General features: G+C 41.1%; 4 protein-coding genes and 1 non-coding gene across 5 annotated transcripts; 3 read left to right on the forward strand and 2 right to left on the reverse strand.

Annotated features, from left to right (window-relative positions):
- Window positions 1–1,233: 1,233 nt before the first annotated feature.
- Window positions 1,234–4,678, forward strand: LOC137728045 (5'-adenylylsulfate reductase 3, chloroplastic). Its single transcript, XM_068466923.2, has 4 exons — window positions 1,234–1,414; window positions 1,529–1,690; window positions 1,787–1,913; window positions 3,280–4,678. Exons 1-4 carry the CDS (start codon window positions 1,339–1,341, stop codon window positions 4,310–4,312), a joined length of 1,398 nt encoding a protein of 465 aa, XP_068323024.2. The 5' UTR covers window positions 1,234–1,338; the 3' UTR covers window positions 4,313–4,678.
- Window positions 4,679–6,114: 1,436 nt separating this feature from the next.
- Window positions 6,115–8,792, forward strand: LOC137729819 (glucan endo-1,3-beta-glucosidase 1). Its single transcript, XM_068468862.2, is given in 5 exon segments — window positions 6,115–6,366; window positions 6,701–8,014; window positions 8,442–8,469; window positions 8,578–8,708; window positions 8,711–8,792. Coding segments are annotated over 5 exon segments (1,620 nt in total). The 5' UTR covers window positions 6,115–6,269; the 3' UTR covers window positions 8,761–8,792.
- A 357-nt stretch (window positions 8,793–9,149) lies between these two features.
- On the reverse strand, window positions 9,150–9,222 carry TRNAF-GAA (transfer RNA phenylalanine (anticodon GAA)). Its single transcript has one exon. It is a non-coding gene; the product is annotated as a tRNA-Phe (tRNA).
- Window positions 9,223–9,296: 74 nt separating this feature from the next.
- On the forward strand, window positions 9,297–12,212 carry LOC137729664 (endonuclease/exonuclease/phosphatase family protein). Its single transcript, XM_068468666.2, has 4 exons — window positions 9,297–10,073; window positions 10,805–10,959; window positions 11,042–11,152; window positions 11,350–12,212. The coding sequence occupies exons 1-4, from the start codon at window positions 9,350–9,352 to the stop codon at window positions 11,932–11,934; spliced, it is 1,575 nt and encodes a 524-aa protein (XP_068324767.2). The 5' UTR covers window positions 9,297–9,349; the 3' UTR covers window positions 11,935–12,212.
- Window positions 12,213–12,440: 228 nt separating this feature from the next.
- On the reverse strand, window positions 12,441–16,040 carry LOC137728620 (uncharacterized). The gene is made up of 15 exons (XM_088678134.1): window positions 15,999–16,040; window positions 15,719–15,840; window positions 15,552–15,602; window positions 15,290–15,412; window positions 15,065–15,184; window positions 14,718–14,859; window positions 14,440–14,610; window positions 14,220–14,357; window positions 14,018–14,124; window positions 13,823–13,913; window positions 13,592–13,733; window positions 13,300–13,456; window positions 13,106–13,222; window positions 12,817–12,940; window positions 12,441–12,740 (listed from the first exon to the last, which is right to left on the reverse strand). The coding sequence occupies exons 1-15, from the start codon at window positions 16,038–16,040 to the stop codon at window positions 12,495–12,497; spliced, it is 1,893 nt and encodes a 630-aa protein (XP_088534260.1). The 3' UTR covers window positions 12,441–12,494.
- Window positions 16,041–16,198: the final 158 nt, after the last annotated feature.

A 16,198-nucleotide genomic window follows, 5' to 3' on the forward strand; every position in this document is an offset into this window, starting at 1 on the left:
TATGGGATGTTGGGTACAAGTAAGTCTCTTCAACTGGGTAGCATAAATTATATGGGATCAGATTCGATAAACTACAACATTGAAGCAGGAAATGGACGTTAACTTGCAAATGAATTAGACACAAAGAAAACTATTCCTTCCACCTTGCATGGTTTAAGGAATTGGGAATAGAAAAATTAGAGAAAATGCAGATAGGGTGATAAGGGTTGTCAACAAAATTCATTCACCTTTTTACCAAAATCACGGGGAGACCGTTGGTGCGATATATTGCGGATGATGGAGAGCTTCTTTCACTCCTCTCCGATGCTAAAGGAGTTAAATCATACAATTTGACCCAAAAGAAAAAATTAAAAAAAAGGGAGTTAAATCATACAAATATTGTTCTTATACCGACGGTAGACAATCCAACGAAAATGACTCAGTTCCATCCAATTTTGTGGCGCATAAGATAATCTTGAAAGTCTTGACAAATAGATTGAAGGTTGTTGATAGGATTTTTAGTATCTGCGCAAATAGGGTTAAAATCACTTAAAATGCTTGCAAGAGTACAAGGTAATTGTAATATAGTCGTCATGCAAGGTCGTTCTCCATAATGATTAAATGAATAATTTGTATTTAAACTAACCCTTAATTAATTATTTAAAAATAAAATTTAGCAAGAATTGAGATTTTGTAAATTAAAATATTAAAATAACAATCAAAGAAATCTGGAAATTTTGGAAAATCTCTACGAAGCGAGAAAAAAGTTTCTTAGAATAAAAAAAATTAAGGGAAAAGTTAGAGTTTAACTGTCACCAATAACAATTTTTTATGCAATTTTACCAATTACTTGTGAATTTTTGCATATATATTTTGATTATTAAGTTTTTCTAATGCATATTTTTCTCGTGATGTTCAAACAAAAACGTATATAACATGTAACCAGTTTGTAATATTCGGATTAAATATAAAACGTGGATTTTCTTTTGGTCATAAATAATTTGGAATTTGAGAAAAAGGAAAAATTGACCACCAAGAGAAGGGAGAGGCTGCTCTCTCTCCTCCGTGTACTAGTCCACCACCAGGGACTTTCTCGGCCCGGGCCCATACCACTTGACGAAAGCGATGACCATTCTTAACGAGCCCACGAATCGTAGCCCGCCACATAAGCAGGTGACTATGCGGGTGGGTATGGTACGGAATAACGTCCCGGTTCAATGAACCTGAATGGCCCCCCATTAATTGCTCTGTTTATATAAACATCCTCAGATTAACCTGCTAATCATAAACCAGGTGTTTTCGAAATCACAGAGCAAAAAACAGAGGATTCGGATTCAATTCAGAAAATCGTTTTTGAAAATGGCTTTCGCTGTTACTTCTTCTTCTTCTGCTTCGATCTCTGGTCGCACCTTCACTCCCTCCTCAGAACCCAAGGGTACAATTTTTTTTCCTAATTTTTTCTTTATTCTTTGTATTGGACCGAGAAACTGGGAATGTGGATTTGGGATGTGAATTAACGAGTTGGGGTTTCGGATTTTGGAATTTTCAGCTTCGCAATTGGGTTCCATTCGGGTGTTTGATCGATCGTACGGTCAAATTCAAAGCCATGCCCCGAGGTTTTCTCAGCGGCGGAGCTCGGTGAAGCCGGTGAATGCGCTGCTGAAGCGGAGCGAGTCGATTGTGCCTTCTGCAGCGACGGTTGTTGCTCCTGGTAAAGATTGAAATTTTGTTTTTTTTTTTTTTTTTTTTTTTTTGGAGATTATTGGGTTTTTATGTGGGTTTTACTGAAAATTTGAGATTTTTGCAGAGGTCGTTGAGGAGGTTGAGGTGGAGGACTATGCTCAATTGGCTAGAGAGCTCGAGAATGCTTCCCCTCTTGAGATTATGGACAAGGCGCTTGAGAAATTCGGCAACGATATCGCCATTGCTTTCAGGTAGTCCTCCCTCTCCGTTTTGTTTTTCCTTTTCCAATGTAACATTATATACTATGTGCTACTTAATCAAATAATGAGGGGATTATGCCTTGAGGGTGGAAATTGTTTGAAAGTAATAATACATTTCTGATTAAAACTCCTGCTAAGAATTATTGTTTCTAGATTAAATGAATGCGCGTGGGATGTTGTTGTTACATAGATGATTCAGTATCTCATCGAAGGCACGTGGGATGTCGTTGTTTGAAAGTAATGATACATTGCCGATTAAAACTCCTGCTAGTCTTATTTCAGCAAGTCTCGTCCTCTTCGTCGGTTTTACCGACTTCGAGATCAAGCCGACTTGTATTGATCAACAATTTGCCATGTCAGACCAAACCCGTCCCTCAATCCAAACCCACTTGGATCAGACCAAACCCCTCTCGCAATCCAAACCCATTCGGAAACCCATCTCGAACCTGCAGTGGAACCCTCATTCCTAGCTCATTGTATCTTGAATTTCATCTGATGCATTCATCGTTGTCGCAGCAGTTTGGTCACAGCGAAGGAGGCAGGAACATAATCGGAGGAAATGGAAGAATTTGAAGCCGCTGTATGGGATGGCTTCAGTTGAAAAGAAGCTCCTCCCTCTCCTGAAGAGGCTCATCTCCCAAGAACGGGCCAAAGGGGAGGAATCCTGGAAGTGAATGTCATTGAAGATATAGTTTAGACGAAGACTTTGAAATCTTCATCTGAACTGATATCTCCAGTGACATTCACTTCCAGGGTTCTTTTCCTTTTGGCCAGTTCTTGGGAGATGAGCCAGGGTTCTTTTCCTTTTGGCCAGTTCTTAGGAGATGAGCCTCTTTAGGAGAGAGATGAGCTTCTTTTCGACTGAAGCCATCTTGGAGAAAGCTTCGAATTCTTCCATTTCCTTCGGGTGCAATGTTCTTGCCTCCTTCGCTGTGACCAAACTACTGCAGCAACAATGAATGCATCGGATGAAATTCAAGATACGATGAGCTTGGAATGAGGGTTCCTGGGTTTCCGAGTGGGTTTAGATTGCGAGAGGGTTTTGGTTTGACATGGCCTAGGTTTCCAAGTGGGTTTGGATTGTGAGAGGGGTTTGGTCTGACATGGGGAGTCGGTGAAACTGACGAAGAGGATGAGACTTGCTGAAATGGACTGATGCACTATAGGTATATACCTCGTCGAGAGAGAAAAAAGAGGGAGAGAGAGGACGTGGGTTGTTTGTCACGTGAGAGAGATTGAGTTTCTCGATGAATTGTGCTAATTGTAAGAAGCTTTGTATAGTTTATGCCTTCTGATGTTTGGATTCAATAGTCAGCCATTTTATTCTCGATGTTAACAAGCGACTCTGTTTTTGCAGTGGAGCTGAGGATGTTGCTTTGATCGAGTATGCGCATTTAACTGGTAGACCCTACAGGGTTTTCAGCTTGGATACTGGGAGGCTGAACCCTGAAACATATCAATTATTTGATACGGTCGAGAAGCACTATGGCATCCGCATTGAATACATGTTTCCAGATGCTGTTGAAGTTCAGGCATTAGTAAGGACCAAAGGGCTGTTCTCTTTTTACGAGGATGGGCATCAGGAGTGCTGCCGTGTGAGGAAGGTGAGACCCCTGAGGAGGGCCCTCAAGGGGTTGCGTGCCTGGATCACCGGACAACGGAAAGATCAATCTCCAGGGACTAGGTCTGAAATTCCTGTTGTCCAGGTTGACCCTGTTTTTGAGGGACTGGATGGCGGTGCTGGCAGCCTGGTGAAGTGGAACCCAGTAGCAAATGTTGAGGGTCATGACATATGGAACTTCCTGCGTGCCATGAATGTACCGGTGAATTCACTACACTCTAAAGGGTACATCTCGATTGGTTGTGAGCCATGCACAAGGTCAGTCCTACCTGGGCAACATGAGAGAGAAGGAAGGTGGTGGTGGGAGGATGCCAAGGCTAAGGAATGCGGTCTTCACAAGGGCAACATTAAACAGGAAGGCGGAGGCGAGAATGGCAAGGCTGCACAGTCAAATGGTGCTGCCACGGAAACTGATATATTCACTTCCCAGAATCTAGTCACCTTAAGCCGAACTGGAATAGAAAATTTGGCAAAACTTGAGGACCGGAAAGAACCATGGATTGTAGTGCTCTATGCACCGTGGTGCCAGTTCTGCCAGGCAATGGAAGCATCATACGTTGAATTGGCTGACAAGTTGGCCGGGAGCGGTGTGAAAGTAGGGAAGTTCAGAGCAGATGGCGAGCAAAAGGAGTTTGCCCAGAAAGAGCTGCAGCTTGGAAGCTTCCCCACCATACTTTTCTTCCCCAAACATTCTTCTCAGCCGATCAAGTACCCAACAGAGAAAAGGGATGTTAATTCATTGTTGGCTTTCGTCAATGCCCTCCGGTAACCAACTGAAATTTTGAAATGTTTGCAGAAGGTAGTCCTGGTCTGGTTTTCCAGAACCAGAGTCCAAGCTCCCCATTCATCTCCATACCTAAACGGTGAAGTCAACATTCGTTGGCTAACCAGCTGCGGTCGCTGATAAATGCTATCGATTCTTCGTTGAATCTGTGTTTTTAGAAATGTATCTATGTTTCTCCAAGAATGTCTCCAAGTCCTTAGGTATAGTGTGTTCACAGTTCCTCACAATAGGGCTCTCGTAATTTTCATTTTGTCTCCAGCGAGTGATTTCTGATTTGGTTTTCATGTAGCATTCACATTTTTTACTGCGGCATTCTTCGTAGTAAAATTTATTGACTTGTGCTTTCTCAAACCAGTATAATGGTAAACGGCTGAATATTTACATTCGAGATTTTCCCCTCTTATACCCGTCAAAAAATTCAAGAACGAGAATTAGGAGCGTTACAAAGCCGCTAAACAAAGGACTTTCAAATTATTTATTTCAATTAGTCAGTCTTTCTCGGTTTCTCCTCTAGTGCACCGGCCGTGTTCCCAGCACCTTAAAAAATTTCTCCACCAAAACACCTTTCCTCTGCCCACCCATTTTTCATAATTATATTCAAAGGGCATATCTTTCTCTGTGTTACAGTTGAGAAAACCTAGAAATTACAGATGTTGTTGGTCCAACAACATTTACCTAATTACATTCCATTTGCAGCTTAAAAACATAAACCTTTATGTAGGCATTAAGAAAAACTTTATCGTAACCGGACGTATGTCTCCTCTTACCACATTCGTGCAAAGCGAGAGGAGAGGGGGCATCTTTCCGGTTACATATGAGAATGGGTATCAGATTCATGTTGAAAAACGAGGAATGCAGGCATACTGTTTGATGAAGAATGTAATTATATGAAAATGCAGAAACCTGTCGGACTGAGAGTTGTTTATTCAAACTATTGCTAGTGCGCAAAGCAAGAGAAGGCATTTGTTTTTGGTGACCCACCCTCACCTGTACGCTGTCGTTCTACTTGTGCTCGTGACTCACTGCAGAATATAGTGCCGTAGAGACTCTGTAAATTGTATGCTACCCAAGAAAACTCTGGATGCTCGTCACGTTTTTGGCTGGCAATGTCTTTTGCCCGTTTCTCCTCCACGGTACAAGAAGCACTTTCTTACAACGTAAATGTTAATTTGTCGATGTTCCAAACTAATTATACATTGTAATGTGAAAAGTTAAAATGTATGCCAATGTGATTGCTATGAAATATCACTACATTAGCATAACACTGTATATTTTAATAGAGAGAAAAATTTGCATGCAATCATGATTATCAGGTAAGGATATTCATAATCAATCAAATGATGCATGTGAGTAGATTAAAACATGTAACATCGTATAATAGACTTACAATATCGCCACATTTACGTTGCAATTGCACGTAAGTTTTCACAGTAGTTTGAGCCCAAAAATGTCTTCTCTGAATTGAACCACACCCTTCAGAGAAAAGCAGGAAGCCAGGCTGTGATGCAAGAACACCATCTCAAAGGTGCAGAAGTAACCCCACGTTTTATGTTCTTTTTACTTTAATTCCCAATTCTCAACTGGCAAGTGGCAATCACACAGTAACACCTCCAGAAAGTGCTTTAAATTTTCAAGTATTTAGCCTTTTGGAGGCAAACCCAACCAGAAGGCAAAAGAATCAAAGAAAGTGCACCAACCCTCTTCAAAAACAAGGCCATTTTGGTAAATTACTCGAAGCAACTCACTTAATTTCCTTACAAAAATGCAGTAAACCCTCAGAACAACTTACTGATTCACTCTCTCACGAGTGTAGATCAATTTGGTCAACAACCAAAAACCCAGAGAAAGAAAGAAATTAAATTAAATAAAACCACACCAGAAAAAGAAGAAATCTTTTAGAGGATAATGCAAGGATCTGCAGCTGCTGAACCAGAAACAGAGGATGAGGAAGCAGCATTGCTCAAGCTCCTCTCCAATGGCGGTCACTAAGCTCCTCTCCCTCTCAACCCTCCTCTTCTTCTTCCTCATTGCATCCAAAGGTGAGCAACTTTCTTCACCAATTATAAGTTAATAACATTCTCTTGCTGGGTTTTCTTCACTTTACAGTTTACTGCCAAAATACTTAAAAAAACTGAAAGAACCAAGCTACTTTTTTCACCAATTCTACCATTTTGTTGCTGGGTTTTCTTCATTTCAAAGTTTAAACCCAACAGTTTCCAAAAATAAAGGAAGGAAGCAACTTTTTTCACCAATTCTACCATTTTGCTTGCTGGGTTTTCTTCACTCTAATGTTTAGTACTTCAAAATTTCAATGAAAGCAAGCAATTTTCTCGACAATTCTCACATTTTCTTGTTGGTTTTCTGCACTTTCAGCTGCATCTTCTCCACCGACATTCGAAACCACCAAGCTGCAAACTCAGGACCAGGAAAAAGAGCCGTTCGTCGGCGTGAACATCGGTACCGACGTTTCGAATCTTCTGTCTCCGTCGGAGCTCGTTTCGTTTCTGCAATTCCAGCAGATCAACCACATCCGCCTCTACGATGCCGACCCGAACATCCTCAAAGCCCTGTCCAAAACCAAGATCCGGGTCGTCATCAGCGTCCCAAACAACCAGCTCCTTGCCATCGGCTCCTCCAACACCACCGCCGTTTCCTGGGTCGGCCGAAACGTCGTCGCTTACTACCCCGAAACCCTCATCACCGGCATTGCGGTCGGTGACGAGGTCTTAACTTCCGTGCCCTCTTCAGCTCCTCTACTTCTTACAGCAATTCAGTCGCTTTACAACGCTTTAGTGTCTGCAAATTTGCACACCCATGTGAAAATTTCGACCCCTCACGCCGCCTCGATAGTTCTCGATCCTTTTCCGCCGTCTCAGGCTTTCTTCAACCAGAGCTTAATACAAACTGTTCTCCCATTGCTTCAGTTCTTGTCGAAAACTGGGTCGCCGCTGATGATGAATCTTTACCCTTACTATGTGTTTATGCAGAACAAAGGTGTGGTGCCTCTCGACAATGCGCTGTTCAAGCCCTTAAAGCCGTCGAAAGAGATGGTGGATCCCAATACTTTGCTACATTATACTAATGTGTTGGATGCTATGATTGATGCTGCTTATTTTTCCATGAAAAACCTTAATGTTACTGACGTTGCGGTTCTTGTTTCGGAGAGCGGGTGGCCTTCAAAGGCGGATTCTAAGGAGCCTTATGCTACTATCAACAATGCGGATACATACAATTCCAATCTTATTAAGCATGTTCTTGATCGTAGCGGAACCCCTTTGCACCCCGAGACCACTTCAAGTGTGTACATTTATGAATTGTTCAATGAGGATTTAAGGTCTCCGCCGGTGTCTGAGGCCAATTGGGGCTTGTTTTATGGGAATTCGAGTGCGGTGTATTTGCTTCATGTATCGGGAAGTGGGTCTTTTTTGTCAAATGATACAACAAACCAGACCTACTGCATTGCCATGGATGGGGTTGACGGAAAGAGTTTGCAGGCTGCATTGGATTGGGCATGTGGACCGGGCCGGGCAAATTGCTCAGAGATTCAGCCGGGGGAGGATTGTTACTCTCCGAATAATGTGAAAAGCCATGCTTCGTATGCATTTGATAGCTATTTCCAGAATCAAGGGAGGGCTGCCGGGTCTTGTGACTTCAAAGGTGTAGCCACCATTACCACCACTGACCCAAGTAAGTTTTACTCCCTCTACATTATCCGATTATCGTTCTAGCTTGCGTGGATTTCTCATTTTTTCCCCTTTCATTCAATGATGCTGAGGGCTGAGTTCTCTCTAAAGTTTATAGTTTAGCTTAGTTGAAGATTAGGAGATTTGAGACCTTGATTAGAATTAGTATGAGACTCGATTTGGTTAGATGACGCTGGAATAAAATTTGTAAGCATAGACAATTGCAGACAAGGGAGTGGCCAAGTTGGCAGTGCGCCCTCTGTGCATCCAAATTCGAATTCCCATCTTCGTAGTTTAGATTAGACTAGAATACACGCCCTCTACTGGGGCTCCACTCTATTTGTATACTTTTCAGTCGGTTATGTAATGCAGATATGAACAATAACCTCGTTCCCGTTTCGTTTTTCCTTTTTTTTGTCGGAATATCGCAGGTCACGGGAGCTGTATGTTTCCCGGAAGGTAAGACTTGGGAAGCTTTCTGTTGTTGCTGCATACAGTAAATTGGTTTTCATTTAGCGTACAAGTTTTTCAATGTTCTTAAGGAGGGGTGTTTTGTTTTGAGTGCAGTAAGAAGGTGAGCAACACGACGAGGCAAGTGGTGAATTCTACGCATTCGAGTAGCGGAGTAGACAGATTAAGATTCGTTGCCTTCGGCAGCAGCAGAATAAGTGCCATAAGCGGGATGTTATCTGTATTTTTTGTTGGAATTTCTCTAGTTTGTTATTCATTCCTTTTGTGACTCCATGCTGAGGTTGAAATAAACTTATTTTTTGGGGAATAAATTTTATCTTAGATTTCTTTCTTTTTCAGTATTTGCTATTTGGTAATCTACTGCCCTGTAATCTTTTGTTGGATGAACGTATAAAACGAAGTAAACTATTATCTCAAGAAACAGAATGCGAAGTGATGAATAATTGAACAAACGTGGATTAAGCTAGTTGATTATAGCAATGTGACTGCCTGCTTGATCTCGAGGTTGATTTCCGCTTTTCCATAGAATAGAATCATTTATATTAATATCGCTTTTTAAATCAATTAAAAAAGGAGTGTCGATTAATATGTAAATCAAACAAATGGAAAAGAAAGGGGAGGAAGGGCAAAGAAGAAAAAGTTGGAATTTAATAAAACAAAAAGACAAGTGCGGTGAAGGTGGATCGAACACCTGACCTTCAGATCTTCAGTCTGACGCTCTCCCAACTGAGCTATCCCCGCAGGTGTCTTTTATCTTTAGTCAAACGAAATTAACCGTTTAAAGTCGTTGACTAGCTTGACATTCATGTGTAGGAGTCCAACACAAAACAGAGGAATCTATATAAATCTTAGAATCCGAACAGCTACAATGCTTTCCAAAATTCCAAGAAGCGCCAGTTTTCAAATTTGGGAATTAGAATTTAAGGACTCCAACAATTACAATGCTCTCCAAAATTCCATGCTTTTTGCATCTTCTGTGTCACTGACTTTCCCAAGTAATCATCCTCTTCTTCCCCACCGCGGCACAGTAAACCCTAGACTAACCTGCAACTCTACTGCTCTGACCCTAAAAATGTCTTGGGCATGCAAAGAATGCACCTTTCTCAACCCCCCACCGACCCCATCTCAAAAGCCCACCTGCAAAATCTGCCTCTGCCCATCATCGCCGCCATCCCAATCGCCGCCGTCTTCTTCCACTGCAAAATGGTCGTGCAAGGCCTGCACTTTCCTCAACTCCTACAAGAACTCTAGCTGCGAAGTGTGCGACACTCGGGCTCCGATCTCCTCCCTCTCAAGTTTCGAGGATTTGGATGATGATTCGGGGATCGGTGGCGGGGAGGACCTTGATTCTTCGGTGGGCTCTGTTTTTCTCCCCTTGCAGCGGTGCAAGAGGAAGCGGGTTGAAGACCACCCAATTGAGGTTAAACAGGGTTCTTCCAGTTTCAATCCGGTTCGAGGCGTCAAGGCTTCCGATAATTGGATGACTGTATCGGTTTCCAAGGCGTCCGGTAAGGGGATTACTGTATCGGGTTCTTCCAATTCCAATGTGACTCCAGGTCTCAAGGCTTCCGATAAGGGGGTAACTGTAAAAGGTTTGTATTCAGTCTTCAATCTTAGCTTTTGGTTTTATTGGGTTTGATTTTTTATTTGACAAGCGATATTCTAAACTATTATAATTTGCGGGGAGGAGGATTCAAACTTGGGTGCAAAGGGGCGAAAGTTCTTGGTTTTAATTGGGTTTGATTTGGTTCAAATGATAAAGGTGTGAAATTTTCATTGTAATTGATTGTTTTTGTGATATCTAGATTGGGTAGACTTGTTCTATTGCCATGCTGACCATTTGTTTTTTTTGTTTTTGAACAAAATGTCACTGGAACTTGAGAATTATCATTTCTAAATGTGTTGCACAACTATTTGTATATATATCTCTTGCCAAAGCCACCAACTTAGGGAAAATCCTTAGCTCAAATGCATGATTCCAGAAGCAGCAGCAAAACCCATTGGCAGTAAAGTACAGAGCAAAATTTTATGTAAGAAATGGTTTTTAGCTTTAAGCACCAAGACGAAGACAGACCCTTTGGTGGGAGGGAAATAAGAACACGAGGAAGCTGAAAACTTCAAAATATACCTAGTCTCTTAGCAGAGAACCCTTTCTATGGTATTTAAGACAAAATAGCTAAATATTGGAGATGCTCTTATTGTTCTACTTCTTATGCCTCTCTATAGCTAAGTTATTCGTTTATTGTAATTTCTATATTATTCCTGTTATGTACTCTGTGATCCACATGCAGTTTCTCACTATGAATAAGTTCAATATTTTCAGAGGGCACTAGTTCTGGGTCTTCTGCTGCAGGTTTGAATACGTTGAAGATTATGAGTTACAATGTTTGGTTCCGAGAGGACCTAGAAATGCACAAGAGGATGAAAGCTCTTGGTGACCTTATCCAACAGCATTGCCCAGATGTCATTTGCCTTCAGGTCCCTTCAGCCTTTTAAATTGAATGATCATTTGATTCAGCCTTCTTTCAACTTCTATATGATGGATGCTTTTTTCATGCAGGAGGTTACCCCGAACATATATGACATCTTTCGGAAATCTAGCTGGTGGAAAGTGTATCAAAGCTCAGTTTCAAGTGAGACGGCAAATTCAAGTGCATACTTTTGCATGCAGGTGAAAGTTTGATCTCAATTTTCTGTTGTGCGTTGTTTCAAATGCTAAAGAATTTTTATATGCTGTTCCATGAGTACCTTCTTGTCTTATTGTTGTCCTGTGAGTTTTTCGAGTGTTTTTGCTGATTTCATGAGTTAAATGCATTTATAAATCCTTTAGTAAACATGATACCATCTGACTGATGAATTAATGTGTAGTTAAGCAAATTGCAAGTGAAGTCCTTCAGCTGTAAACCCTTTGAGAACAGCGTGATGGGGAGAGAACTTTGTGTCGCTGAAGTTGAAGTCAAGAAAGACAAACATTTGGTTGTTGCCACTAGCCATCTCGAAAGCCCTTGCCCCAGCCCTCCAACATGGGATCAGATGTTCAGTAAAGAACGTGTGGAACAGGCAAAGGAGGCTGTCAACTTTCTAAAGAAGAACCAAAATGTGATTTTCTGTGGTGACATGAACTGGGATGACAAGTTGGATGGTAAATTTCCTTTAACTGACAGATGGGTTGATCCTTGGGAAGAGTTAAAACCTGGGGAAGATGGATGGACATATGATACCAAGTCGAACAAGATGTTGACTGGCAACCGAAAACTGCAGAAGCGACTAGATCGATTTTTGTGTAGTCTGCATGATTTCAGGGTGAGTAAAATTGAAATGATTGGGATGGATGCAATACCGGGTGTATCTTATATCAAGGAAAAGAAAGTGAAGACGGAGATCAGGAAGCTGGAGCTCCCTGTTTTGCCTAGTGACCATTATGGCTTGCTTTTGACAATCTGTAGCCAGTGATGTCATTTTGTTGACATAAAAGATTGCGGTTATCCTAGGTGCATCGGTCGTTTTTTGTGACGGACTGGCAAATCCTGCCTTGTACGTGTTGCATGGTATTTTGAGTATTATCTCATATGAATATGATATGGAAGTTGGATGTTGCCTTCTCATTTTGTATGAAGTTCTGTGGATGAAGGTTCAACTGCCAAACTGAATGGTTGGTATTTTGTTTAGTATCTTTAGTTTCTTGCTATGGATAATGACCTTCTTATAAATTCTCCTATGATTTTTTCGCATCCTCTCATAGCTTAAGATGCTTGCAACGTAAATTAATGGCGAGAAAAAAGAAGGATCTCGTGTCTCTACATTTAGCATAAGGTTAAGATTTGCTTAAATGTATATACTTGAATGATAATCAAGTAACCTTCCCACATTGTTTTCCAATAGAAGGTTTTTGTTTAACTTGTCACAACCAACAAGTAATATGTATGAAGAACATCTTTGAGAAGCACTAGTAAGCTGACGATTCCATAGACCATCTTGATTGCGGGCATTGTCCTCAATCCGCGGGTGATAATTCAGCTCTCTGCAGTTTCCGGAGCCTCCAGTCTTAGATAATCATAGAAAAGTCCACAAAGTGCATCACCACCCCTGGCCTGTGAAAGAAATATGGAGTTATCTCCCTTTACCAGGAGCGTTGATGGGATATCGCCGCTGAAAAGCCGATAGAGTCCATGAACTCCATGTCGACAAACTGCGTTATCCGTCCCCAAGTTCAAAACTTGAATCACCAGGTGTTCTATGTCCATGGCATTAACATGAACCTGCAGCACAGACATTTTATTTATGTCCTCTGAGACATTTTGTACTTTTCTCTTCTTTAACTTTTGCCATCCATACCTTCAGGTCCGAGCGGGTTGCTGAAGCGATGGCCAGTCTGAACTTGTATGTGCCGGTCGTTACAGATTTGAGATTGAACTTTATTGTCCATGTTGTTGGAAGGTATTTATTATTTGCTCCCCTCCTGCAAAATTCAAATTACTGATATCAATGCACACACTTTTTTTCATCGAGTAAAACTTGAAGAACAAGCATTTAGGTCTACGAAGATTTATGCTGCTTTTGTTGAATAATATTAACCCGAGAAGTTTCTGGTTTCGTGTTGCATATGATAAGATGAGGGAAACACCTGTCCACATGAGCAAAAAACCAGTCGGTTTTCGGATTACTGCTGCCTACAGTGAAGGTCTGATCAAGTTCAGGGTGCACATCAGTGTATCTGTCCCACAAGCCATACTGTCTGTACCTGTAATGTGAAACATCAAGCATGAAATAAGGGTGGTCCATTAAGTTTCATCTTCGGGAAAGGATGAATTCACTTACTTCTCGGGGCTGTTCAAAAACAGCTTGTTCACGTACATTGGGTTCACATCGGGAACGTAGTAACCTATGGCCGTCCGATCAGGGTAACCAATCTCCCATAAAGTTGGACCGTCTCTGAGGGGAACATAGGTCAGGTTTCCGAGTTGTGTTTGTGATCCTGAGTGGAAAATAGGCCATGTTTTCAATTTGATGTGTTTAGCTAACTGTATTGATAGATCTAACATTGAAATGAAATCCTATGAGAAAGAAAAAGAACTGCCTCATTCGCAGAAAGTTAGCTGCAGAAATATACCTGCAGAGATTGTGATACGTTCGTTGTCAAGGTAATCACCTACAAAACCCGGGATCCAGCCATGGAGTCCGTATACTCCAGGGATAACATTCTTGATAGTGAAATTCCCGATGATATCTGTTTGTATCCAAAACTGATAGTCCTGTGTAGAAGTGAAACGTCGAATTAAGAAGGTTACTTGTGTCCCAAGTTTACACTCTGTTAGGAAGTCTGAATCGGTTAGTAATTTACCTTGCTTTCTGTTTGCCAGGATCCAGGAGTAGTTGCAACTGATAGACCAACATATGCGTATTTAGCAGGAATGAGAGAATCCGAAACATACCTGGAGTCATGCACACAATAAAAAAAATGCTACTATTGAGCATAGAACTGGCAATACCATGGAGGGGTTTGATTAAACAGCAATCACAAACAGTTGGTACTGACCTATCCTGGACAAACAATCTTCCTGAAACCGAACCACGCTCTTTAACGGCAACATAGTAGGGCGATTGGACAAAATCATAAGGCCACAATGTCTCTTCAATCAGCCTCTAGGGTGAGCCAAGTACAACATTAACCAGTTAGCAAAAGGCAACATTAAGGTTTTCAATAGTGACGTTAAGAATGGTTTGGCTAGAATTGCTACCTGTTTTTTCGCATCAATCCATAAATCGTGTGCCTTCGATACATATACAAAAAAGGGGCCAAACACTTTTGTCCAAGTCTCCCCTTCTTCGAAATGAGCTAATATATCTTCGCCGATATAATGAGTTCCATGAAGCATCTGTTGCACCAGATAGACATAAAATTTAGCTGATCCTCAACTGGAAATGTCTTATTATTGAATTAGAGTAACAGACTTTTACAGCAAGACAGAATGGACCAGTGTGGACGGTGAGATTTTGTTTCGTAGGACCGCCATTTCGGAACTCCTGGCTGGGAAAGATGAGCCAAAACCCTACAGTGGGGCCAGAACTTATCCATCCATGGACTCCACTGTCTTTGTTGTCCATCGAGTACTGATACTTATCGTCAACCTGCATTCAAAGGCATACAAATAGCAGCATAATTTGGAGTTTTGATGGAATTCAACGTGGCATAGAATCATTTTTCACAGGTACGCAATGAATTATTTTAGGCATACCTCGCCTTTGAGATCAGGATTGATGGGATCTACAAGCAAAACTGATTCAGGCACAATTAGCTGTTTGCCTCTAGGTGGAAGCACATCCTCAGGCATTGGCATTATCCTTTGTTTCTCATCTGTTATTGCCATGTAGTGGAACCTAATACAAGTTCAGTGAATGTAAAAACATATAGACAAGAACCACAGACCTAGTCGTAGCCATGTTAGTTAGAGTAGTGTACTCTTTTTGAACTCAAATTTGAATCCCCTCTTTGTAGTTTAAATTAGAATATCGCTCCAATAAAAATAACATAAGCAAGAACCGATGCACTTGGAAACTCTAAATAGGAACGGGTAGATTTTACTTCTCTCTTCGCAGTTTAAACGCCATTCTTGTCTGTGCAAGATCGAAGGCAGGACATCCAGAAGGCCGCTCATATATTGCGTAATTGTAGAAGCCAGAAACACCAGTCTTTACAATGTATCTGAAGAAAATTAATGACTATGAGTAGGAAACAAAATAAACATCGAAAACCTTGACAGCATCATACAACGAACGAAATTAAAGATCTCCGTTAATGAAGTACAACCTTATATCCACACTTAGCGGCAATTTGACTCCGTTAGCGGATGATGGAATGAAGGTGTTCTTGAATGAAACTTCTAAGCTGTCATTGCTATGATGAACAACACTATATTCAACTCCTTTGAGTCTGAAATATCGACATGATTCAGTCCAGTTCAATACAAATTTAGACTGTTAATTGCCTATTTCTTGGGGTAAAAGGCAAGTGCAGATAAAAAAAAAATGCTCAAGAAAATATATCACACGAGAGGGGAGCAAAACCATACGGTTCGTATCTGTTTTGGCCTCCTGGCAAACTCCAGTTGATATCCCAATATCTGCAAGTAGAAGATTAGGCGGGATTAGCTCTTCAATGTCCGTTAAAGACACTTACAAATATCGATCAGATAACCAGTGTTCAAATATACATATCAGATATTTGTAAAGGTGTTACCCTCTGCTGGTTTCATTTGACTTGACATCTAAAAGATTGTCCATTCCTCCATAACTGATGCCAGTTAAATACCCTTGAGGCTTCAAGATTGTGAGCTTTACCACTCCACTGTCCATTACCACCTTATAAGAAAAATACCCAAATTCAGAAAAACATAAATAAATATATATAGGAGAGCGCGGACCGGCTTGTGACCACTCTACATCCGATTGTGGCACATAGCCAACGCCCATCCGCTTTTCTTCCGACAATTTCAGTGTGCATGGGAACATGAACTTACATAGGGACCTTGGTTCCTCAATTTCAGTTTCATCTTTGCCATGGCAGGACACAGATTAAATTCTTCACCCTTTTCCTCTAACTTCTTATATTTTATAAGATTGTAATACAGAAACTGGTTACAAGAATATCAATTTCTAGATTGTGGTTGAAGAACAGCCGGTCGTTGGTTACTATGGTATTTAATTAATGTTTAATAAC

This window comes from Pyrus communis, chromosome 10 (genome assembly GCF_041283825.1).
Source record: "Pyrus communis isolate YQ-2024b chromosome 10, ASM4128382v1, whole genome shotgun sequence".
NCBI lineage: Eukaryota > Viridiplantae > Streptophyta > Magnoliopsida > Rosales > Rosaceae > Pyrus > Pyrus communis.

What these genes read in the sequence shown, in the direction of transcription:
- LOC137728045 (XM_068466923.2), top strand. Translation starts at nt 1,339, where the DNA reads ATGGCTTTCGCTGTTACTTCTTCTTCTTCTGCTTCGATCTCTGGTCGC. An exon ending in TCCCTCCTCAGAACCCAAGG is followed by an intron (nt 1,415 to 1,528) that starts GTACAATTTTTT and finishes TGGAATTTTCAG; the next exon opens with CTTCGCAATTGGGTTCCATT. An exon ending in GATATCGCCATTGCTTTCAG is followed by an intron (nt 1,914 to 3,279) that starts GTAGTCCTCCCT and finishes CTGTTTTTGCAG; the next exon opens with TGGAGCTGAGGATGTTGCTT.
- LOC137729664 (XM_068468666.2), top strand. Translation starts at nt 9,350, where the DNA reads ATGCTTTCCAAAATTCCAAGAAGCGCCAGTTTTCAAATTTGGGAATTA. An exon ending in TAAGGGGGTAACTGTAAAAG is followed by an intron (nt 10,074 to 10,804) that starts GTTTGTATTCAG and finishes CAATATTTTCAG; the next exon opens with AGGGCACTAGTTCTGGGTCT. An exon ending in GTGCATACTTTTGCATGCAG is followed by an intron (nt 11,153 to 11,349) that starts GTGAAAGTTTGA and finishes ATTAATGTGTAG; the next exon opens with TTAAGCAAATTGCAAGTGAA.
- LOC137728620 (XM_088678134.1), bottom strand. Translation starts at nt 16,040, where the DNA reads ATGGCAAAGATGAAACTGAAATTGAGGAACCAAGGTCCCTAT. An exon ending in TCAAATGAAACCAGCAGAGG is followed by an intron (nt 15,603 to 15,718) that starts GTAACACCTTTA and finishes TTCTACTTGCAG; the next exon opens with ATATTGGGATATCAACTGGA. An exon ending in CCTGGCAAACAGAAAGCAAG is followed by an intron (nt 13,734 to 13,822) that starts GTAAATTACTAA and finishes ACTTCTACACAG; the next exon opens with GACTATCAGTTTTGGATACA.